At 30.1% G+C, this 26,226-nt stretch overlaps 1 protein-coding gene across 1 annotated transcript in view; it reads left to right on the top strand.

Moving 5' to 3' along the window:
• Positions 1–1,465: 1,465 nt before the first annotated feature.
• Positions 1,466–26,226, top strand: part of LOC134702002 (angiopoietin-2-like) — a 32,177-nt gene continuing 7,416 nt past the window's right edge. Inside the window, exons 1-3 of the mRNA XM_063563112.1 lie at positions 1,466–1,760; positions 6,399–7,015; positions 21,434–21,530. Coding sequence (XP_063419182.1) covers positions 1,466–1,760; positions 6,399–7,015; positions 21,434–21,530 — 1,009 coding nt within the window. The remainder of the gene's footprint in view (positions 1,761–6,398; positions 7,016–21,433; positions 21,531–26,226) is intronic.

The raw sequence follows: 26,226 nt of genomic DNA, 5'->3' as shown, positions 1-26,226 counted from the left end.
AACGGCTTTACTGTTGATCTTAAGTGAACTCTTATTGTTTTGCCATTTTCTGGGAAATTGCTGTTAACTTCTGACTCCATTTCAGTTGGAATTTGACATATGATAAAGACACTTTTCTGTAATTAGGACCCATATGTTTACCGTATCGTATAAAGACACTTTTGTATAATTAGAACCCGTATGTTTACAGTATCGTATTGTTGCGGTATTGCCTAAGTCAAATAACACAGATATACATTGTGTTCCTAATTTAAGTACTGGCATGAAAATACGGATTTTTTTGTGTTATTACAATTTGCTGTTACAAAATATTATAAATTATTATAAATTAAGAAATGTATCTCCCTCATGCAAGGCTCTGATTCCTTTCATGGATTTCGCTATACTTTTTTGACATTTTGGATAATAGCTCTTCATCTTTTATATATGCTTTGAAATTTCAAATATTTTGGCCACGAGCATCACTGAAGAGACATGTATTATCGAAATGCGCATCTGGTGCAAGAAATTTGGTACCGTTAATTTTATTACTATCACTGGGTCGATGCCTCTGCTGGTGGACTATTAGTCCCCGAGAGTATCACCAGCCCAGTAGCCAGTACTTCAGTACTGGCATGAAAATACGGATTTTTTTGTGTTATTAAAATTTGCTGTTACAAAATATTAGAAATTATTATAAATTAAGGAATGTATCTCCCTCATGCAAAGCTCTGATTCCTTTCACGGATTTGGCTATACTTTTTGGACCTTTTGGAGTATAGCTCTTTATCTTTTATATAAGCTTTGGATTTTAAATATTTTGGCCACGAGCGTCAATGAAGAGACATGTTTTGTCGAAATGCGCATCTGGTGCAAGAAAATTGGTGCCGTTAATTTTATTAAGGTCATGTGTTATAGTTTTTTAAAAATCAAATATGAATTCTCTTTACCCCTTTTACAGTTATTTGAAGAAAATGATCTCCCTCATTTAGACGATGGTTATGAAATTCGTCCTAATTATACACTTTTCCAAGTAAGTAATGGACCTTGTAAACCAAAGAGAAAAAAAACCCGATATGAAAACGAAAAATTAGTTTTCTTTGCGAAAAAGACTTATGGGTAATTGTTCAAAATTAAACACTTGTAACAACAAATAAGAAATGCATTATATGCATTTTCTTAATTGTTGAGGTTCAACATGTCACGAACATTACATATTGTATATTGCATTTGATTGTTCAATACATCAAGGTTGTAATTACAGATGTTACAATTTGTCGTTTGATCTTATTGGTTTCCTGATAACACATGCAATTAAAATTTACTTAAATATGTATTTCTTAGATGCCCGTGCATCACAAACCCGTCATTAGCAATGATCAATCAACAATTGCGTAAAAGAACACACATCCACACGAACAAATTGTATATAAATTCTTTGTCTGTGGAATTTTTTAGTCATTTAACAATCAGACGTCTGGTCACAATGTTGCTACCCGACATATCGTACGCCATCTTTGTTTTGAATGTTTTGGTGAGGAAGTCTCTACAGAGTACTGATGTGTTTCATGTTGTAACTGGGTCACCTCCAGGAAACGAATATTTGATTGCAGAAAAAGAAACAACTAGAAGTAAAATTCATTGTGCTAGCTGGTGTACAATGACAGTAACCTGTAATTCAGCAGTCTTCAACAGTACAACAATGCATTGTGGGTTATATCGTGAATCTCAATCTGCCAACAGCAGCTCATCTCTAGCGAAACAACTGATCTTGCAAAGAGGTAAAACTTTATTCCAACTAAAGATGGCTAAAATATCAATATTTCATTATATTTTTGATGAATGCTTTTTTCAGACTGTAGTGAACTTTTATTTACGTAATACAAAAAAAGAAGATGTGGTATGATGTCAATGAGACAACTCTCCACAAGAGACCAAAATAACACAAAATTTAAAGATTATAGGTCAACGTACGGCTTTCAACAAAAAAAAAAACAAAAAAAAAACCCCATACCTCATAGTCATCTATAAAAGGCCCCGAAATGACGATGTAAAACAATTTAAACGAGAAAACGCCTAATTTATGTACAAAAATTGAAAGAAAAACAAATATGTAACACATAAACAAAAGACAACCACTGAATTACAGGCTCCTGAATAGACCACTTCCAAGTTCATCCGTCACCGGAAAAAACTCGTCAATTATACGCGCCTTTATCATCGTCATTTGTGCGTTTAGGGGCGTCGTCACTTCCTTCCAATGTTGAGCGAGTGGTTGGAAAACTATAATTCTATATTGTACAAATTATTCGGCAAATTGAATTCTCAAAATTGACAATCAACACTGCTGTCATTAGGGAATTGTCAGTAAGTACCTACAGAGCAACCATTATTTCTAGTTTATCCTGCACAAAGACGATCACTAAGACGCTTGATGAACGTAAATAGTGCAGGGATACAGGCGAGCCCCTCTATCTGGTAAATGACGTCATACAGGCGTGTATAATTGACGAGTTTTTGCCGGTGACGGATGAACTCGAAAGTGGTCTATTGGAACAGGCACATACATACAGAATGTGGTGGGGTTAAACATATCAGCGGGATCCCAACCCTCCCATAACCTGCGACAGTGGTACATGTATAACAGTACAACATAAGAACTATAAAAATCAGATTGACAAAACTGAAAGTGGACGTGGACGGATAAAACGCATATGGCAAAATTTGGGGTAATATGCTAATTTGCATAGCGGCCATTTTGCCTTTTCATGACGGCAGCCATTACAATAGGATTATAAAAGCCCGTTAAATAAAAATACCAATATGCCAATGCCTATCTCGAATGAACAATTTGTTCGCATATAGGTGAATTGTACATGTTTTTAGGCGTCTGTCTGTATACAAATGGACATTGTCTACTCTTAAATCTTTCGGCCTTTTTAGTTAAAAATCGGAAGCGTAGTCATAGTATAATTGCTATATAAGATCATATAAAATGACGGAAATTCGTAAAATAGCAAGATTCAAAACAGAAATACATATGCAAGAAGCTATTGTTCATGATTTGTTCGCATATAGGGAAACACCTTGCAGGTTGAATTTTAAAGTCAAATAACTTTAAACTTACCTGCTATCTTAAGTTTTCGGCCAAATTCTTTAAAAAAACATGATGATTTCAACCTTTCCATTTCGTAAAAAGTCAAATTTTAAGCATTTTCCTTTAGAATTACACAGCATTTTTGTAAATATCCGCCAAAGGAAGTTTTTAAAGATACATTAGTTTTAGATACATGACCGAAAAGGACGTGATTATCCGCAAATCTAAAATAAATTATATTTTCAATCTTAAGCTAAGGGAGGGTAATTTGATCAATAGGGACAAAGTCACGTGGTGCAAATAATTTGAATAAAGTACCTTTGATTTTGCCATATGGTCTGCTATGATGAGTGTTTAATTGTGTTTTTACTCATCCTTTCAGTTTATTAACTGATGTGTATTAATTTAAAAGAATAATACTGTTCTTTTATTTGTCGTTCTTCATCTCTAATTTACAGCGATGCCTTCAACACTGAAAGTTTAAAGTTGAAAAGTTTAAACGGAAACATTTGCAAAAGACAAAGCCTCATTTATTAATCAAGTAACATATGTTTAGTGGACATATACACACATTAAAAACTAAACCAATAAAAGAAATACTATAATGATATGAGCAAAATTAGACAATTCAGAAAAAAAAACAAATACTGAAAAAAGACACCGGCCTTATCAAAATGAAGCAATAATTAAATTAGCATGAACACTTTATGATACATTTGTAAATTGATTGATTGTTGGTTGCTTAACGTCAAGTGCAAATATTTCAGGAATGTTTATAACGAGAACGAATTAACAACTACAACAACTTAAAGGTCGGTGAAATTAACGACTGACACAATAAATTGAGGGTATAATTGAAAGACACACACATTTTGCAAAGCAACAGACCACTTTAGAACCCCCCAAAAAGTTGTCACAAAGGTTTTTAACGTGCAAAGAACGTGGTGCGAATCGAATTTAACGTCCCCATTCTGACCGAATGTGGCTGTATAATTTTACATTCCACACAACCAAAAGAACGCCTGACTTTGGCAAGTGTTTAGCTGCAGGTTAGTCGAAGACCCAAGTAACCATACATTGCTTTTCACCGAGTCATTATTCGTTTTAGAATGTAAAATGTGTCTTTTTGTGAGAAAGTAAGTAAACATATCCTTGATACCTGTTTGCTAATAAGTGTCTCATCATCATGAAAAAGTATGTCAATTCTTCATGTTTTTGTCTTAAAGTGTCCTGTACCAAGTCAAGAAAATGGCCATCGTTATATTATAGTTCGTTTCTGTGTTTGTAACATCTTAGTGTTGTGTTTCTGTTGTGTCGTTGTTCTCCTGTTATATTTGATGTGTTTTCCTCAGTTTTAGTTTGTAACCCGGATTTGTTTTTTTCTCAATCGATTTATGAATTTCGAACCGCGGTATACTACTGTTGACTTTATTTATCTTTACAGACGACATTACTAAACACTTAATAACTTAATGCCAGAAAACACGACTGCAAAGTTTATATATCAAAAAGAAGATGTAGTATGATTGCCAATGCGACAACTATCCACAAAAGACCAAAATGACACAAACATTAACAACTATAGGTCACCGTACGGCCCCGATAAGTCAATGTTAAACAATTCAAAGAGAAAACTAACGGCCTTATTTATGTAAAAAAAAGGGGGAACGAAAAACAAATATGTAACACATAAACAAACGACAACCCCTGAATTACAGGCTCCTGACTTGGGACAGGCACTTACATAATGACTGACTCACTTTTCCGGTTACAACAACTATCTTTTTTTATAATATAGTATATCCAATTACATGTTGACGTGAAATAACATCCAAAAAAATGAACTGCAAATTTTCAAAACTTTTTGTTCAATGAAATAGACACACAATATGACATTCAAAGACCAAACAAATATATTCCATGCTTTGCCGATTTTATTACAACCCCTGATAAATACAGAGAAGGTATCCCTTTTCCCTAGCAGTATATCCAGTCAATTAAGACTTGATCAGACCAAAATGATCGTTTCAGACTTAAATATTGTCTTGTGATATTTCATCTTAATATCTCTATGCCAGAGATATGAATTACACCGAAATCGGTGGATATCGGATCAATTTCTATGAAAGTATCATATATCATGAGGCTCAGAAAAGTTACCTATTTCAGCAGCTCATTCCTAACACACATTACAAAGCGAGTGCTCCACCCCTCGAATAATCAAATATCTAACACAAAACATATGCTTTAGAACAAGTCAACTATTTATCCGCACCTTTATCGAATTCGTAACTCTTGCAGTTAAACAAAATTAACATTGAAAACAGTGTTTTAATCTAAATAAAATTCCATGTCCACCTGGTTATGACGCAGACGGATATGGTCCGTACGTCGTAACTACAATCCCCTTCCCTTTCATGAATGTGACCTACCGAATTAGACTATTTATCGAATTTATTATTACATAAGCAACACGACGGGTGCCACATGTGGAGCCGTATCTGGTTATCCTTCCGAAGCACCCCTAGTTTTTGGTGGGGTTCGTGTTGTTTATTCTTTAGTTTGTTATGTTGTGACATGTGTACTATTGTTTGTCTGTTTGTCTTTTTCATTTTTAGCCATGGCGTTGTCAGTTTGTTTAAGATTTATGAGTTTGACTGTCCCTTTAATATCTTTCGTCTCTCGTCTGTAATGATATTGGTTTGACACTTCACTATGGTAACGAAATACATGATACTGACTAATTAACTCAAATGGTATCTCTCATACAGCATGACGTAATACACACTTTTGGTCTGTTAAGCAACCGAATTATTGTTATCTTGGAAGACGTTAGATTTGATATTGAATGTACGAATAAAAATAGGAAACTTAACATGGCAGTTAACTAACTGAATGATATATCATATCCAAGCCGGTTTACTGCCTGGTCCACGAAAGATATCGTCGATGTGTTGTAGGATGGTGATTATGAAGAAGAAGACACAAAAGATGTTAAATTATACCACATGGTTGAACCAGTATTTGATTTGGAAAATAGTTCAACAGTTAATAATTCACTTTAATTCATGTTTACACATTTTTCAATCACGTTAATTGAGAAAAAAACCCACCATAAAGACGTGTGTAGGTTTTTCAAAATTACTCACTGAAAAGAACAACACATTTTAATCAAATGAAAAAAACTGCTATTCAGAAACTCACGCCAGACAGAGGCATGAGACCTGTAGACCATACAATCTGTCTCTGAGTATGGATCTTCTTAAGAGTTTATCCTGCATAGATATGTTAAATGATTGAAAGTTCTTTTTTTATATCACAGATGAAACTGAAGATAACGAAACAATAGTCTCTGAAATCACAAGAGAAAACACAACAAAGTTTGACATTACAAGCGAAAGAGCCACCCTCAGTGTCTCAACAAGCGAACGAACAACAAACCATGCCACAACAATGGATAAAATAACAAGCCCAAAACCAACAAGTAATGAACTTGACATGACGAGCCAAGAGGACACCATCAGTGGCACAACAAGCAAACAAACAACAAACCATGGCACAACAATGGAGAAACTAACAAGCCCAAAACCAACAAGTAACGGACTTGACATGACGAGCCGAGGGGACTCCATCAGTGACACAACAAGCGAACGAACAGCAACCCATGGCACAACAATGGAGAAACTAACAAGTCAAAATCTAACAAGCAACGGACTTAACATGACGAGCCAGAGGGCCACCATCAATGGCACAACAAGCGAACGAACAACAACCCATTCCACAACAATCGAGAATCTTACAAGCCAAAAACAAACAAGCATCGTACCACATGACTGTAGTGATGTTTCTGTTGGAAATTTTAGTGGTGTTTACACAATATATATTGACAATCAACCTCTCGATGTATACTGCGAAATGACTGATTCTGGTCAATGGACGGTAATACATTTAAAATTCTAAAGTTTAAGAAAAAAAATTCGAGAATTACAATGCTTATAGTACTTTAAGATAATTCGTAAATGTCAATGGAACATCAAATGTTTGCTACATGATATCGTTTGAGTAAGACATAAACACCTATTGTATTTTGCAAATGACTATTTAAAAAATTGACATTCGTAGGCTTATTTGTCAGTATAAATAAGTGATCTCACATCTAATGTCTCTGTATTAAAGATAACGATTATAAAATCATACTTTTTTGCCACTCACAAAAATATAGTTTTTCAAATAATGGAAGAAATCTAATATTTTTGAAAAGAGAAGTTTAACGAAGGGTAAGGATTGGTCTTATTGTTCTAAAGTTTTAATTACACCAAACATCAGTTTAATTTAATGTTTCTATAATTTGTTACAGTTTTAAATAAGACCAAACGTTAGTTTAGTCCAATGTTTCTATAATTTGTTACATGTATAAATCAGATTAAACGTCAGTCTAGTCCAATGTTTCTATAATAAGGGCAGTTTTATCAGACAAAACGTCAATTTTATTCCAATGTTTCTATAATGTGTAAGTTTTAAATCAGATCAAATGTTAGTTTAGTCCAATGTTTCTATAATTAGAAACAGTTTTCATCAGAGCAAATGTCAGTTTAGTTTAATGTTTCTATAATTTGTAACAGTTTTCATCAGAGCAAATGTCAGTTTAGTTTAATGTTTCTATTATCTTAAAGTTTTAAATCAGACCAAACGTCAGTTTAGTCTAATGTTTCTATAATTTGTAACATTTTAAATCAGGGCAAATGTCAGTTCAGTCAATTTTTTCTATAATTTGTAAGATTTTAATCAGATCAAACGTCAGTTCAGTCCAATGTTTCTATAATTTGTTAGTTTTAAATCAGATCAAACGTTAGTTTAGTCCAATGTTTCTATAATTAGTAACAGTTTTCATCAGAGCAAATGTCAGTTTAGTTTAATGTTTATATTATCTTAAAGTTTTAAATCAGACCAAACGTCAGTTTAGTCTAATGTTTCTATAAATAGTAACAGTTTTAATCAGACCAAACATTTGTTTAGTCCAATGTTTCTATAATTTGTAACATTTTAAATCATGGCAAATGTCAGTTCAGTCCAATTTTTCCATAATTTGTAAGATTTTAATCAGACCAAACATCAGTTTAGTCCAAGATTTCTATTATTTTAACAGTTTTAATCAGACCATACGTCAGTTTAGTTGAATTTTTCTATCATTTGTACCTGTTTTAATTAGACCAAACGTCAGTTAGGTCCAATGTTTCTATAATTTATAAGTTTAAAGGTAGATCATAAATATTTATTGAGACATAATTTTCTTATACTTAGCCAAAATTAAGATTTATCTATGCTTTTTTCAAAAATATAATAAAAAGTATGGGTCACCGTGCTATTTTTCAAGCTTAGAGTCGTTGAAAATTGCCTATATTTGGTTAGATTGTTCATGGAAAAACACATTTTTGTGCATAAAAAAAATCTATGAAATAGAATTTTAAAATAAATTGTGAAAAGATAGTTTTTGTAATATATTTTAAGAAAATAAAAAGACAAAAATGGTGTCACCGAACTTGTTTTTTTGCTACAAGTAAAAAGAAAAAAATTCCCTATCAGTTCAGAATGTTTTTATAATAAGTAACAGTTTTGATCAGATCAAACGTCAGTTTAGTCCAAAATTTCTATAATTTGTAAGTCTAAAATCAGACCAAATGTCAGTTTAGTTCAATGTTTCTATAATTGGTAACAGTTTTAATCAGAGCAAACGTCAGTTAAGTAAAATGTTTCTATAATTAGTAACAGTTTTCATCAGAGCAAATGTCAGTTTAGTTTAATGTTTCTATAATTTGTTACAGTTTTCATCAGAGCAAATGTCAGTTTAGTTTAATGTTTCTATTATCTTAAAGTTTTAAATCAGACCAAACGTCAGTTTAGTCTAAAGTTTCTATAAATAGTAATAGTTTTAATCAGACTAAACATTTGTTTAGTCCAATGTTTCTATAATTTGTAACATTTTAAATCAGACCAAACATCAGTTTATTCCAAAGTTTCTATAATGTGTAAGTTTTAAATCAGATCAAACGTTAGTTTAGTCCAATGTTTCTATAATTTGTAACAGTTTAAATCAGTGCAAATGTCAGTTCAGTCCAATTTTTCTATAATTTGTAAGATTTTAATCAGACCAAACATCAGTTTAGTCCAATGTTTCTATAATTTGTAAGTTTTAAATCAGATCAAACGTCAGTTTAGTCCAATGTTTCTATAATGTGTAAGTTTTAAATCAGATCAAACGTTAGTTTAGTCCAATGTTTCTATAATTTGTAACAGTTTAAATCAGGGCAAATGTCAGTTCAGTCCAATTTTTCTATAATTTGTAAGACTTTAATCAGACCAAACATCAGATTAGTCCAATGTTTCTATAATTTGTAAGATTTTAATCAGACCAAACATCAGTTTAGTCCAATGTTTCTATAATATGTAAGTTTTAAATCAGATCAAATGTCAGTTTAGTCCAATGTTTCTATAATGTGTAAGTTTTAAATCAGATCAAACGTTAGTTTAGTCCAATGTTTCTATAATTTGTAACAGTTTTCATCAGAGCAAATGTCAGTTTAGTTTAATGTTTCTATTATATTAAAGTTTTAAATCAGACCAAACGTCAGTTTAGTCTAATGTTTTATAAATAGTAACAGTTTTAATCAGACCAAACATTTGTTTAGTTCAATGTTTCTATAATATGTAACAGTTTTAATCAGAGCAAACGTCAGTTAAGTAAAATGTTTCTATAATTAGTAACAGTTTTCATCAGAGCAAATGTCAGTTTAGTTTAATGTTTCTATAATTGTAACAGTTTTCATCAGAGCAAATGTCAGTTTAGTTTAATGTTTCTATTATCTTAAAGTTTTAAATCAAACCAAACGTCAGTTTAGTCTAATGTTTCTATAAATAGTAACAGTTTTAATCAGACTAAACATTTGTTTAGTCCAATGTTTCTATAATTTGTAACATTTTAAATCAGGGCAAATGTCAGTTCAGTCAATTTTTTCTATAATTTGTAAGATTATAATTAGACCAAACATCAGTTTAGTCCAATGTTTCTGTAATTTGTAAGTTTAAAATCAGATCAAACGTCAGTTTAGTCCAATGTTTCTATAATGTGTAAGTTTTAAATCAGATCAAACGTTAGTTTAGTCCAATGTTTCTATAATTAGTAACAGTTTTCATCAGAGCAAATGTCAGTTTAGTTTAATGTTTCTATTATATTAAAGTTTTAAATCAGACCAAACGTCAGTTTAGTCTAATGTTTCTTTAAATAGTAACAGTTTTAATCAGACCAAACATTTGTTTAGTCCAATGTTTCTATAATTTGTAACATTTTAAATCAGGGCAAATGTCAGTTCAGTCCAATTTTTCTATAATTTGTAAGATTTTAATCAGACAAAACATCAGTTTATTCCAAAGTTTCTATAATGTGTAAGTTTTAAATCAGATCAAACGTTAGTTTAGTCCAATGTTTCTATAATTTGTAACAGTTTAAATCAGTGCAAATGTCAGTTCAGTCCAATTTTTCTATAATTTGTAAGATTTTAATCAGACCAAACATCAGTTTAGTCCAATGTTTCTATAATATATAAGTTTTAAATCAGATCAAACGTCAGTTTAGTCCAATGTTTCTATAATTTGTAACAGTTTAAATCAGTGCAAATGTCAGTTCAGTCCAATTTTTCTATAATTTGTAAGATTTTAATCAGACCAAACATCAGTTTAGTCCAATGTTTCTATAATTTGTAAGATTTTAATCAGACCAAACATCAGTTTAGTCCAATGTTTCTATAATATGTAAGTTTTAAATCAGATCAAATGTCAGTTTAGTCCAATGTTTCTATAATGTGTAAGTTTTAAATCAGATCAAACGTTAGTTTAGTCCAATGTTTCTATAATTTGTAACAGTTTTCATCAGAGCAAATGTCAGTTTAGTTTAATGTTTCTATTATATTAAAGTTTTAAATCAGACCAAACGTCAGTTTAGTCTAATGTTTCTATAAATAGTAACAGTTTTAATCAGACCAAACATTTGTTTAGTTCAATGTTTCTATAATGTGTAACAGTTTTAATCAGAGCAAACGTCAGTTAAGTAAAATGTTTCTATAATTAGTAACAGTTTTCATCAGAGCAAATGTCAGTTTAGTATAATGTTTCTATAATTTGTAACAGTTTTCATCAGAGCAAATGTCAGTTTAGTTTAATGTTTCTTTTATCTTAAAGTGTTAAATCAGACCAAACGTCAGTTTAGTCTAATGTTTCTATAAATAGTAACAGTTTTAATCAGACTAAACATTTGTTTAATCCAATGTTTCTATAATTTGTAACATTTTAAATCAGGGCAAATGTCAGTTCAGTCCAATGTTTCTATAATGTGTAAGTTTTAAATCAGATCAAACGTCAGTTTAGTCCAATGTTTCTATAATGTGTAAGTTTTAAATCAGATCAAACGTTAGTTTAGTCCAATGTTTCTATAATTAGTAACAGTTTTCATCAGAGCAAATGTCAGTTTAGTTTAATGTTTCTATTATATTAAAGTTTTAAATCAGACCAAACGTCAGTTTAGTCTAATGTTTCTTTAAATAGTAACAGTTTTAATCAGACCAAACATTTGTTTAGTCCAATGTTTCTATAATTTGTAACATTTTAAATCAGGGCAAATGTCAGTTCAGTCCAATTTTTCTATAATTTGTAAGATTTTAATCAGACAAAACATCAGTTTATTCCAAAGTTTCTATAATGTGTAAGTTTTAAATCAGATCAAACGTTAGTTTAGTCCAATGTTTCTATAATTTGTAACAGTTTAAATCAGGGCAAATGTCAGTTCAGTCCAAGTTTTCTATAATTTGTAAGATTTTAATCAGACCAAACATCAGTTTAGTCCAATGTTTCTATAATTTGTAAGTTTTAAATCAGATCAAACGTCAGTTTAGTCCAATGTTTCTATAATGTGTAAGTTTTAAATCAGATCAAACGTTAGTTTAGTCCAATGTTTCTATAATTTGTAACAGTTTAAATCAGGGCAAATGTCAGTTCAGTCCAATTTTTCTATAATTTGTAAGACTTTAATCAGACCAAACATCAGATTAGTCCAATGTTTCTATAATTTGTAAGATTTTAATCAGACCAAACATCAGTTTAGTCCAATGTTTCTATAATATGTAAGTTTTAAATCAGATCAAATGTCAGTTTAGTCCAATGTTTCTATAATGTGTAAGTTTTAAATCAGATCAAACGTTAGTTTAGTCCAATGTTTCTATAATTTGTAACAGTTTTCATCAGAGCAAATGTCAGTTTAGTTTAATGTTTCTATTATATTAAAGTTTTAAATCAGACCAAACGTCAGTTTAGTCTAATGTTTTATAAATAGTAACAGTTTTAATCAGACCAAACATTTGTTTAGTTCAATGTTTCTATAATATGTAACAGTTTTAATCAGAGCAAACGTCAGTTAAGTAAAATGTTTCTATAATTAGTAACAGTTTTCATCAGAGCAAATGTCAGTTTAGTTTAATGTTTCTATAATTGTAACAGTTTTCATCAGAGCAAATGTCAGTTTAGTTTAATGTTTCTATTATCTTAAAGTTTTAAATCAAACCAAACGTCAGTTTAGTCTAATGTTTCTATAAATAGTAACAGTTTTAATCAGACTAAACATTTGTTTAGTCCAATGTTTCTATAATTTGTAACATTTTAAATCAGGGCAAATGTCAGTTCAGTCAATTTTTTCTATAATTTGTAAGATTATAATTAGACCAAACATCAGTTTAGTCCAATGTTTCTGTAATTTGTAAGTTTAAAATCAGATCAAACGTCAGTTTAGTCCAATGTTTCTATAATGTGTAAGTTTTAAATCAGATCAAACGTTAGTTTAGTCCAATGTTTCTATAATTAGTAACAGTTTTCATCAGAGCAAATGTCAGTTTAGTTTAATGTTTCTATTATATTAAAGTTTTAAATCAGACCAAACGTCAGTTTAGTCTAATGTTTCTTTAAATAGTAACAGTTTTAATCAGACCAAACATTTGTTTAGTCCAATGTTTCTATAATTTGTAACATTTTAAATCAGGGCAAATGTCAGTTCAGTCCAATTTTTCTATAATTTGTAAGATTTTAATCAGACAAAACATCAGTTTATTCCAAAGTTTCTATAATGTGTAAGTTTTAAATCAGATCAAACGTTAGTTTAGTCCAATGTTTCTATAATTTGTAACAGTTTAAATCAGTGCAAATGTCAGTTCAGTCCAATTTTTCTATAATTTGTAAGATTTTAATCAGACCAAACATCAGTTTAGTCCAATGTTTCTATAATATATAAGTTTTAAATCAGATCAAACGTCAGTTTAGTCCAATGTTTCTATAATTTGTAACAGTTTAAATCAGTGCAAATGTCAGTTCAGTCCAATTTTTCTATAATTTGTAAGATTTTAATCAGACCAAACATCAGTTTAGTCCAATGTTTCTATAATTTGTAAGATTTTAATCAGACCAAACATCAGTTTAGTCCAATGTTTCTATAATATGTAAGTTTTAAATCAGATCAAATGTCAGTTTAGTCCAATGTTTCTATAATGTGTAAGTTTTAAATCAGATCAAACGTTAGTTTAGTCCAATGTTTCTATAATTTGTAACAGTTTTCATCAGAGCAAATGTCAGTTTAGTTTAATGTTTCTATTATATTAAAGTTTTAAATCAGACCAAACGTCAGTTTAGTCTAATGTTTCTATAAATAGTAACAGTTTTAATCAGACCAAACATTTGTTTAGTTCAATGTTTCTATAATGTGTAACAGTTTTAATCAGAGCAAACGTCAGTTAAGTAAAATGTTTCTATAATTAGTAACAGTTTTCATCAGAGCAAATGTCAGTTTAGTATAATGTTTCTATAATTTGTAACAGTTTTCATCAGAGCAAATGTCAGTTTAGTTTAATGTTTCTTTTATCTTAAAGTGTTAAATCAGACCAAACGTCAGTTTAGTCTAATGTTTCTATAAATAGTAACAGTTTTAATCAGACTAAACATTTGTTTAATCCAATGTTTCTATAATTTGTAACATTTTAAATCAGGGCAAATGTCAGTTCAGTCCAATGTTTCTATAATGTGTAAGTTTTAAATCAGATCAAACGTCAGTTTAGTCCAATGTTTCTATAATGTGTAAGTTTTAAATCAGATCAAACGTTAGTTTAGTCCAATGTTTCTATAATTAGTAACAGTTTTCATCAGAGCAAATGTCAGTTTAGTTTAATGTTTCTATTATATTAAAGTTTTAAATCAGACCAAACGTCAGTTTAGTCTAATGTTTCTTTAAATAGTAACAGTTTTAATCAGACCAAACATTTGTTTAGTCCAATGTTTCTATAATTTGTAACATTTTAAATCAGGGCAAATGTCAGTTCAGTCCAATTTTTCTATAATTTGTAAGATTTTAATCAGACAAAACATCAGTTTATTCCAAAGTTTCTATAATGTGTAAGTTTTAAATCAGATCAAACGTTAGTTTAGTCCAATGTTTCTATAATTTGTAACAGTTTAAATCAGGGCAAATGTCAGTTCAGTCCAAGTTTTCTATAATTTGTAAGATTTTAATCAGACCAAACATCAGTTTAGTCCAATGTTTCTATAATTTGTAAGTTTTAAATCAGATCAAACGTCAGTTTAGTCCAATGTTTCTATAATGTGTAAGTTTTAAATCAGATCAAACGTTAGTTTAGTCCAATGTTTCTATAATTTGTAACAGTTTAAATCAGGGCAAATGTCAGTTCAGTCCAATTTTTCTATAATTTGTAAGACTTTAATCAGACCAAACATCAGATTAGTCCAATGTTTCTATAATTTGTAAGATTTTAATCAGACCAAACATCAGTTTAGTCCAATGTTTCTATAATATGTAAGTTTTAAATCAGATCAAATGTCAGTTTAGTCCAATGTTTCTATAATGTGTAAGTTTTAAATCAGATCAAACGTTAGTTTAGTCCAATGTTTCTATAATTTGTAACAGTTTTCATCAGAGCAAATGTCAGTTTAGTTTAATGTTTCTATTATATTAAAGTTTTAAATCAGACCAAACGTCAGTTTAGTCTAATGTTTTATAAATAGTAACAGTTTTAATCAGACCAAACATTTGTTTAGTTCAATGTTTCTATAATATGTAACAGTTTTAATCAGAGCAAACGTCAGTTAAGTAAAATGTTTCTATAATTAGTAACAGTTTTCATCAGAGCAAATGTCAGTTTAGTTTAATGTTTCTATAATTGTAACAGTTTTCATCAGAGCAAATGTCAGTTTAGTTTGATGTTTCAATTATCTTAAAGTTTTAAATCAGACCAAACGTCAGTTTAGTCTAATGTTTCTATAAATAGTAACAGTTTTAATCAGACTAAACATTTGTTTAGTCCAATGTTTCTATAATTTGTAACATTTTAAATCAGGGCAAATGTCAGTTCAGTCAATTTTTTCTATAATTTGTAAGATTATAATTAGACCAAACATCAGTTTAGTCCAATGTTTCTGTAATTTGTAAGTTTAAAATCAGATCAAACGTCAGTTTAGTCCAATGTTTCTATAATGTGTAAGTTTTAAATCAGATCAAACGTTAGTTTAGTCCAATGTTTCTATAATTAGTAACAGTTTTCATCAGAGCAAATGTCAGTTTATTTTAATGTTTCTATTATATTAAAGTTTTAAATCAGACCAAACGTCAGTTTAGTCTAATGTTTCTTTAAATAGTAACAGTTTTAATCAGACCAAACATTTGTTTAGTCCAATGTTTCTATAATTTGTAACATTTTAAATCAGGGCAAATGTCAGTTCAGTCCAATTTTTCTATAATTTGTAAGATTTTAATCAGACAAAACATCAGTTTATTCCAAAGTTTCTATAATGTGTAAGTTTTAAATCAGATCAAACGTTAGTTTAGTCCAATGTTTCTATAATTTGTAACAGTTTAAATCAGTGCAAATGTCAGTTCAGTCCAATTTTTCTATAATTTGTAAGATTTTAATCAGACCAAACATCAGTTTAGTCCAATGTTTCTATAATATATAAGTTTTAAATCAGATCAAACGTCAGTTTAGTCCAATGTTTCTATAATGTGTAAGTTTTAAATCAGATCAAACGTTAGTTTAGTCCAATGTTTCTATAATTTGTAACAGTTTAAATCAGTGCAAATGTCAGTTCAGTCCAATTTTTCTATAATTTGTAAGATTTTAATCAGACCAAACATCAGTTTAGTCCAATGTTTCTATAATTTGTAAGATTTTAATCAGACCAAACATCAGTTTAGTCCAATGTTTCTATAATATGTAAGTTTTAAATCAGATCAAATGTCAGTTTAGTCCAATGTTTCTATAATGTGTAAGTTTTAAATCAGATCAAACGTTAGTTTAGTCCAATGTTTCTATAATTTGTAACAGTTTTCATCAGAGCAAATGTCAGTTTAGTTTAATGTTTCTATTATATTAAAGTTTTTAATCAGACCAAACGTCAGTTTAGTCTAATGTTTCTATAAATAGTAACAGTTTTAATCAGACCAAACATTTGTTTAGTTCAATGTTTCTATAATGTGTAACAGTTTTAATCAGAGCAAACGTCAGTTAAGTAAAATGTTTCTATAATTAGTAACAGTTTTCATCAGAGCAAATGTCAGTTTAGTATAATGTTTCTATAATTTGTAACAGTTTTCATCAGAGCAAATGTCAGTTTAGTTTAATGTTTCTTTTATCTTAAAGTGTTAAATCAGACCAAACGTCAGTTTAGTCTAATGTTTCTATAAATAGTAACAGTTTTAATCAGACTAAACATTTGTTTAATCCAATGTTTCTATAATTTGTAACATTTTAAATCAGGGCAAATGTCAGTTCAGTCCAATGTTTCTATAATGTGTAAGTTTTAAATCAGATCAAACGTCAGTTTAGTCCAATGTTTCTATAATGTGTAAGTTTTAAATCAGATCAAACGTTAGTTTAGTCCAATGTTTCTATAATTAGTAACAGTTTTCATCAGAGCAAATGTCAGTTTAGTTTAATGTTTCTATTATATTAAAGTTTTAAATCAGACCAAACGTCAGTTTAGTCTAATGTTTCTTTAAATAGTAACAGTTTTAATCAGACCAAACATTTGTTTAGTCCAATGTTTCTATAATTTGTAACATTTTAAATCAGGGCAAATGTCAGTTCAGTCCAATTTTTCTATAATTTGTAAGATTTTAATCAGACAAAACATCAGTTTATTCCAAAGTTTCTATAATGTGTAAGTTTTAAATCAGATCAAACGTTAGTTTAGTCCAATGTTTCTATAATTTGTAACAGTTTAAATCAGGGCAAATGTCAGTTCAGTCCAAGTTTTCTATAATTTGTAAGATTTTAATCAGACCAAACATCAGTTTAGTCCAATGTTTCTATAATTTGTAAGTTTTAAATCAGATCAAACGTCAGTTTAGTCCAATGTTTCTATAATGTGTAAGTTTTAAATCAGATCAAACGTTAGTTTAGTCCAATGTTTCTATAATTTGTAACAGTTTAAATCAGGGCAAATGTCAGTTCAGTCCAATTTTTCTATAATTTGTAAGACTTTAATCAGACCAAACATCAGATTAGTCCAATGTTTCTATAATTTGTAAGATTTTAATCAGACCAAACATCAGTTTAGTCCAATGTTTCTATAATATGTAAGTTTTAAATCAGATCAAATGTCAGTTTAGTCCAATGTTTCTATAATGTGTAAGTTTTAAATCAGATCAAACGTTAGTTTAGTCCAATGTTTCTATAATTTGTAACAGTTTTCATCAGAGCAAATGTCAGTTTAGTTTAATGTTTCTATTATATTAAAGTTTTAAATCAGACCAAACGTCAGTTTAGTCTAATGTTTTATAAATAGTAACAGTTTTAATCAGACCAAACATTTGTTTAGTTCAATGTTTCTATAATATGTAACAGTTTTAATCAGAGCAAACGTCAGTTAAGTAAAATGTTTCTATAATTAGTAACAGTTTTCATCAGAGCAAATGTCAGTTTAGTTTAATGTTTCTATAATTGTAACAGTTTTCATCAGAGCAAATGTCAGTTTAGTTTGATGTTTCAATTATCTTAAAGTTTTAAATCAGACCAAACGTCAGTTTAGTCTAATGTTTCTATAAATAGTAACAGTTTTAATCAGACTAAACATTTGTTTAGTCCAATGTTTCTATAATTTGTAACATTTTAAATCAGGGCAAATGTCAGTTCAGTCAATTTTTTCTATAATTTGTAAGATTATAATTAGACCAAACATCAGTTTAGTCCAATGTTTCTGTAATTTGTAAGTTTAAAATCAGATCAAACGTCAGTTTAGTCCAATGTTTCTATAATGTGTAAGTTTTAAATCAGATCAAACGTTAGTTTAGTCCAATGTTTCTATAATTAGTAACAGTTTTCATCAGAGCAAATGTCAGTTTATTTTAATGTTTCTATTATATTAAAGTTTTAAATCAGACCAAACGTCAGTTTAGTCTAATGTTTCTTTAAATAGTAACAGTTTTAATCAGACCAAACATTTGTTTAGTCCAATGTTTCTATAATTTGTAACATTTTAAATCAGGGCAAATGTCAGTTCAGTCCAATTTTTCTATAATTTGTAAGATTTTAATCAGACAAAACATCAGTTTATTCCAAAGTTTCTATAATGTGTAAGTTTTAAATCAGATCAAACGTTAGTTTAGTCCAATGTTTCTATAATTTGTAACAGTTTAAATCAGTGCAAATGTCAGTTCAGTCCAATTTTTCTATAATTTGTAAGATTTTAATCAGACCAAACATCAGTTTAGTCCAATGTTTCTATAATATATAAGTTTTAAATCAGATCAAACGTCAGTTTAGTCCAATGTTTCTATAATGTGTAAGTTTTAAATCAGATCAAACGTTAGTTTAGTCCAATGTTTCTATAATTTGTAACAGTTTAAATCAGTGCAAATGTCAGTTCAGTCCAATTTTTCTATAATTTGTAAGATTTTAATCAGACCAAACATCAGTTTAGTCCAATGTTTCTATAATTTGTAAGATTTTAATCAGACCAAACATCAGTTTAGTCCAATGTTTCTATAATATGTAAGTTTTAAATCAGATCAAATGTCAGTTTAGTCCAATGTTTCTATAATGTGTAAGTTTTAAATCAGATCAAACGTTAGTTTAGTCCAATGTTTCTATAATTTGTAACAGTTTTCATCAGAGCAAATGTCAGTTTAGTTTAATGTTTCTATTATATTAAAGTTTTTAATCAGACCAAACGTCAGTTTAGTCTAATGTTTCTATAAATAGTAACAGTTTTAATCAGACCAAACATTTGTTTAGTTCAATGTTTCTATAATGTGTAACAGTTTTAATCAGAGCAAACGTCAGTTAAGTAAAATGTTTCTATAATTAGTAACAGTTTTCATCAGAGCAAATGTCAGTTTAGTCTAATGTTTCTTTAAATAGTAACAGTTTTAATCAGACCAAACATTTGTTTAGTCCAATGTTTCTATAATTTGTAACATTTTAAATCAGGGCAAATGTCAGTTCAGTCCAATTTTTCTATTATTTGTAAGATTTTAATCAGACCAAACATCAGTTTAGTCCAAGATTTCTATAATTTTAACAGTTTTAATCAGACCATAAATTTGTTTAGTCCAATGTTTCTATAATTTGTATCATTTTAAATCAGGGCAAATGTCAGTTCAGTCCAATTTTTCTATAATTTGTAAGATTTTAATCAGACCAAACATCAGTTTAGTCCAAGATTTCTATAATTTTAACAGTTTTAATCAGACCAAACATTTGTTTAGTCCAATGTTTCTATAATTTGTAACATTTTAAATCAGGGCAAATGTCAGTTCAGTCCAATTTTTCTATAATTTGTAAGATTTTAATCAGACCAAACGTCAGTTTAGTTGAATGTTTCTATCATTTGTAACAGTTTTAATTAGACCAAACGTCAGTTAGGTCCAATGTTTCTATAATTTATAAGTTTAAAGGTAGATCATAAGTAAATATTTATTGAGACAGAATTTTCTTATACTTATCCAAAATGAAGATTTTACTATGCTCTTTTCAAAAATATAATAAAAAGTATGGGTCACCGTGCTATTTTTCAAGCTAAGAGTCGTTGAAAATTGCCTATATTTGGTTAGATTGTTCATGGAAAAACACATTTGTGTTCATAAAAAAAATCTATGAAATAGAATTTTAAAATAAATTGTGAAAAGATAGTTTTTGTAATATATTTTAAGAAAATAAAAAGACAAAAATGGTGTCACCGAACTTGTTTTTTTGCTACAAGTAAAAAGAAAAAAATTCCCTATCAGTTCAGAATGTTTTTATAATAAGTAACAGTTTTGATCAGACCAAACGTCAGTTTAGTCCAAAATTTTTATAATTTGTAAGTCTTAAATCAGACCAAATGTCAGTTTAGTTCAATGTTTCTATAATTGGTAACAGTTTTTATCAGAGCAAACGTCAGTTAAGTAAAATGTTTCTATAATTAGTAACAGTTTTAATCAGATCAAACGTCAGTTAGTCTAATGTTTCTATGATTTGTAACACTTTTTATCACTACTTACTTTACGACGGTACGAAAATACGGATATTGCGTTATTAAAAATTACTGTGTCATGGTAAAGAAGTAATGATAATTTAAATGAAGATCACTAGTAATTGACTCACTAGTCGTTTTCATTCGTCAAATGGGCGTAGTAATCTGGTGAGGGAAATTCATATAATTGATCGTCTCTCCATAAAAAGAGAAATGTAACAGTTCTTATTTTCGAGTTTTATCATCGAACCTTTAACACAGCAATTGTTTTATATGTCTTTTATAATCCTGTACAATACATTAATGTATCTTGTAGAAACAACCTATATAAAAAAAAAATCAAATATTTTCAAATGTTTAGTTTTCTTAATATTCAAAGTCTTTGTCGTAGTTCTCACGGAAATTTGTATTGTGAGACACGAGGAAAATTAATTTGATATTGCATTTATGATCAAACGTGTGGATACTAGGAGCAGCTTATATATAAACAAGGGACGAAAGATACCAAAAGGGACAGTAAAACTCATAAATCTATTACAAACTGACAACGTCATGGCTAAAAATGAAAAAAAAGACAAACAGACAAACAATAGTTCACATGACACAACATAGAAAACTAAAGAATAAACAACACGAACCCCACCAAAAACTGGAATCCTGCTCCACATGTAGTACCCGTTATATATGTGCAAGTGACAATAAATAACAACTCTACCATTTATTCTATAAAACAAGTTATATAAAATTTACACACAATATGTATTCGATAAATTTGTAAGACTTATTTTCCAATATTGAATTGTAAAGGTGTTTCAAAGAAGAATGGATGGTTCTACAGATTTCTACAGGACTTGGCAGGAATATCAACAGGGATTCGGGAATGTGCATTCTGAATACTGGTTGGGTGTGTATACTAATTGCTATTTGTCCACCATTACTAAACATCACAAACATGCCCGTAAAATTTTGTTGTCACATTGGAAAAGTGATTTTGTAAAGAAAAAAAATAATGCTTTTATTATAGTGAAACTCTAAAAAATATCAAAATTGTTAAGGGCACATTTGTTAGAAATGATTGAAAGCATGATTGCTGCGCTGGTTTTGTGTTGAAAGTGAAAAGGTTTTGCGTTGAAAGTAAAAAGGTTTTGTGTTGAAAGTGACAAGGTTTTGCGTTGAACATGTTGAAAGTGAAAAAGGTTTTGTGTTGAAAGTGAAAAAGGTTCTGCGTTGAAAGTGAAAAGGTTTAGTGTTGAAAGTGAAAAGGCTTTGCGTTGAAAGTGAAAAGGTTTTGCGTTGATAGTGAACAGGTTTTGCGTTGATAGTGAAAAAGGATTTGCGTTGAACATGTTAAAAGTGAAAATCATTTGCGTTGAAAGTGAAAAGGTTTTGCGTTGAACATGTTGAAAGTGAAAAGGGTTTTGTGTTGAAAGTGAAAAAGGTCCTGCGTTGAAAGTGAAAAGGTTTTGTGTTGAAAGTGAAAAAGGTTCTGCGTTGAAAGTGAAAAGGTTTAGCGTTGAAAGTGAAAAGGTTTTGTGTTGAAAGTGAAAAAGGTTCTGCGTTGAAAGTGAAAAGTTTTTGCGTTGAAAGTGAACATGTTTTGAGTTGAAAGTGAAAAGGTTTTGCGTTAAAAGTGAAAACGTTTTGCCTTGAAAGAGAAAACGTTTTGCGTTGAAAGTGAAAAGGTTTTGCGTTAAAAGTGAAAACGTTTTGCGTTGATAGTGAAAAAGTTTTGCGTTGAAAGTGAAAAAGGTTTTGCGTTGAAAGTGAAAAAGTTTTGAGTTGAAAGTGAAAAGGCTTTGCGTTGAAAGTGAAAACGTTTTGCGTTGAAAGTGAAAACGTGCGTTGATAGTGAAAAAGTTTTGCGTTGAAAGTTAAAAAGGTTTTACGTTGAAAGTGAAAAGGTTATACGTTGAAAGTAAAAAAATGTTGCGTTGAAAGTGAAAAGGTTTTGAGTTGAAAGTGAAACGATTTTGCATTGAAAGTGAAAAGGTTTTGATTTGAAAGTGAAAAGGCTTTGCGTTGAAAATGAAAAGTTTTGCATTAAAAGTGAAAAGGTTTTGCGTTGAAAGTGAAAACGTTTTGCCTTGAAAGAGAAAACGTTTTGCGTTGAAAGTGAAAAGGTTTTGCGTTAAAAGTGAAAACGTTTTGCGTTGATAGTGAAAAAGTTTTGCGTTGAAAGTGAAAAAGGTTTTGTGTTGAAAGAGAAAAGGTTTTGCGATGATAGTGAAAAAGGATTTGCATTGAACATGTTGAAAGTGAAAATCATTTGCGTTGAAAATGAAAGGTTTGCGTTGAAAGTGAAAAGATTTTGCGTTGAAAGTGAAAAGGTTTTGCATTAAAAGTGAAAAAGTTTTGCGTTGAAAGTGAAGAGATTTTGCGTTAAATGTGAAAAGGTTTTACGTTGAAAGTGAAAACGTTTTGCGTTGAAAATGAATAGGTTTTACGTTGAAAGTGAAAACGTTTTGCGTTGAAAGTGAAAAAGTTTTGCGTTGAGTGAAAAAGGTTTGCATTGAAAGCGAAATGTTTTGCATTAAAAGTGAAAAGGTTTTACGTTGAAAGTGAAAACGTTTTGCTTTGAAAGAGAAAACGTTTTGCGTTGAAAGTGAAAAGGTTTTGCGTTAAAAGTGAAAAAGTTTTGCGTTGAAAGTGAAAAAGCTTTGCGTTGAAAGTGAAAAAGGTTTTGCGTTGAAAGTGAAAAAGTTTTGAGTTGAAAGTGAAAAGGCCTTGCGTTGAAAGTGAAAACGTTTTGCGTTGAAAGTGAAAACGTGCGTTGATAGTTAAAAAGGTTTGCGTTGAAAGTTAAAAAGGTTTTACGTTGAAAGTGAAAAGGTTATACGTTGAAAGTAAAAAAAAATTGCGTTGAAAGAGAAAAGGTTTTGAGTTGAAAGAGAAACGATTTTGCATTGAAAGTGAAAAGGTTTTGATTTGAAAGTGAAAAGACTTTGCTTTGAAAGTGAAAAGTTTTGCATTAAAAGTGAAAAGGTTTTGCGTTGAAAGTGAAAAGGTTTTACGTTGAAAGAGAAAAGGTTTCGAGTTGAAAGTGAAAACGTTTTGCCTTGAAAGAGAAAACGTTTTGCGTTGAAAGTGAAAAGGTTTTGCGTTGAAAGTGAAAAAGGTTTTGCGTTGAAAGTGAAAAGGTTTTGAGTTGAAAGTGAAAAGGTTTTGCGTTGAAAGTGAAAAGGTTTTGAGTTGAAAGTGAAAAGGCTTTGCATTGAAAGCGAAATGTTTTGCATCAAAAGTGAAAAGGTTTTCCGTTGAAAGTGAAAAAGGTTTTGCGTTGAAAGTGAAAAGGTTTTACGTTTAAAGTGAAAACGTTTTGCGTTGAAAGTGAAAATGCTTTGCGTTGAAAGTGAAAAGGTTTTGCGTTGAAAGTGAAAAGTTTTTACGTTGAAAGGGAAAAGGTTTTGCGTTGAAAGTGAAAAGGTATTACGTTGAAAGTGAAAAGGTTTTACGTTGAAAGTGAAAAGGTTTTGCTTTGAAAGTGAAAAGGATTTACGTTGAAAGTGAAAGGGTTTTGCGTTGAAAGTGAAAAGGTTTTGCGTTGAAAGTGAAAAGGTTTTACGTTGAAAGGGAAAAGGTTTTACGTTGAAAGGGAAAAGGTTTTACGTTGAAAGGGAAAAGGTTTTGCGTTGAAAGTGAAAAGGTTTTACGTTGAAAGTGAAAAGGATTTACGTTGAACGTGAAAGGGTTTTGCGTTGAAAGTGAAAAGGTTTTACGTTGAAAGTGAAAAGGTTTGGCGTTGAAACTGAAAAGGTTTGGCGTTAAAAGTGAAAAGGTTTTATGTTGAAAGTGAAAACGTTTTGCCTTGAAAGAAAAAACGTTTTGCGTTGAAAATGAAAAGGTTTTGCGTTAAAATTGAAAATGTTTTGCGTTGATAGTGAAAAAGTTTTGCGTTGAAAGTGAAAAAGGTTTTACATTGAAAGTGAAAAGGTTTTACGTTGAAAGTAAAAAGTTTTTGCGTTGAAAGTGAAAAGGTTTTGAGTTGAAAGTGAAAAGATTTTGCATAGAAAGTGAAAAAGGATTTGCATTGAACATGTTGAAAGTGAAAATCATTTGCGTTGAATTTGAAAGGTTTTTGCGTTGAAAGTGAAAATCATTTGCGTTGAAAGTGAAAGGTTTTGCCTTAAAAGTAAAAAGGTTTTGCGTTGAAAGTGAAGAGGTTTTGCGTTAAATGTAAAAAGGTTTTACGTTGAAAGTGAAAACGTTTTGCGTTGAAAATGAAAAGGTTTTACGTTGAAAGTGAAAACGTTTTGCGTTGAAAGTGAAAAAGTTTTGCGTTGAAAGTGAGAAATGTTTTGCGTTGAAAGTGAAAAGGCTTTGCGTTGAAAGTGAAATGTTTTGCATTAAAAGTGAAAAGTTTTTGCGTTGAAAGTGAAAAGGTTTTGCGTTGAAAGTGAAATGGTTTTACGTTGAAAGTGAAAAGGTTTTACGTTGAAAGTGAAAAGGTTTTGCGTTGAAAGTGAAAAGGTTTAACGTTGAAAGTGAAAATGTTTTGAGTTGAAAGTGAAGAGGTTTTGCGTTGAAAGTGAAAAGGTTTGGTGTGAAATGTGAAAAGGTTTGGCGTTGAAAGTGAAAAGGCTTTGCGTTGAAAGTAAAAAGGTTTTACGTTGAAAGTGAAAAGATTTTACGTAAAAAGTGAAAAGGTTTGGCGTTAAAAGTGAAAAGGTTTTGCGTTGAAAGTGAAAAGGTTTGACGTTGAAAGTGAAAAGGTTTGGCGTTGAAAGTGAAAAGGTTTTACGTTGAAAGTAAAACGCTTTTGCGTTGAAAGTGAAAAGGTTTTGAGTTGAAAGTGAAAAGATTTTGCATAGAAAGTGAAAAGGTTTTGATTTGAAAGTGAAAAGGCTTTTCGTTGAAAGTGAAAAGTTTTGCATTAAAAGTGAAAAGGTTTTGCGTTGAAAGTGAAAAGGTTTTGCGTTAAAAGTGAAAAGGTTTTGCGATGATAGTGAAAAAGTTTTGCGTTGAAAGTGAAAAAGGTTTTGTGTTGAAAGTGAAAAGGTTTTGCGATGATAGTGAAAAAGGATTTGCATTGAACATGTTGAAATTGAAAATCATTTGCGTTGAAATTGAAAGGTTTTTGCGTTGAAAGTGAAAATCATTTGCGTTGAAAGTGAAAGGCTTTGCGTTAAAAGTGAAAAAGTTTTGCGTTGAAAGTGAAAAGGTTTGGCGTTGAAAGTGAAAAGGTTTTGCGTTGAAAGTGAAAAGTTTTAACGTTAAAAGTGAAAAGGTTTTGCGTTGAAAGTGATATGGTTTTACGTTGAAAGTGAAAAGGTTTTACGTTGAAAGTGAAAAGGTTTTGCGTTGAAAGTGAAAAGGTTTGACGTTGAAAGTGAAAAGGTTTTGCGTTGAAAGTGAAAAGGTTTAACGTTGAAAGTGAAAATGTTTTGAGTTGAAAGTGAAGAGGTTTTGCGTTGAAAGTGAAAAGGTTTTGCGTTGAAAGTGAAAAGGTTTTGCGTTGAAGTGAAAAGGCTTTGCGTTGAAGTAAAAAGGTTTTACGTTAAAAGTGAAAAGATTTTAAGTAGAAAGTGAAAAGGTTTGGCGTTGAAAGTGAAAAGGTTTTGCGTTGAAAGTGAAAAGGTTTGACGTTGAAAGTGAAAAGGTTT

Source organism: Mytilus trossulus, unplaced genomic scaffold (genome assembly GCF_036588685.1).
Source record: "Mytilus trossulus isolate FHL-02 unplaced genomic scaffold, PNRI_Mtr1.1.1.hap1 h1tg000373l__unscaffolded, whole genome shotgun sequence".
NCBI lineage: Eukaryota > Metazoa > Mollusca > Bivalvia > Mytilida > Mytilidae > Mytilus > Mytilus trossulus.
The sequence above is the reverse complement of the archived record's forward strand: the minus strand, read 5'-3'. Positions and strand labels throughout refer to the sequence as shown.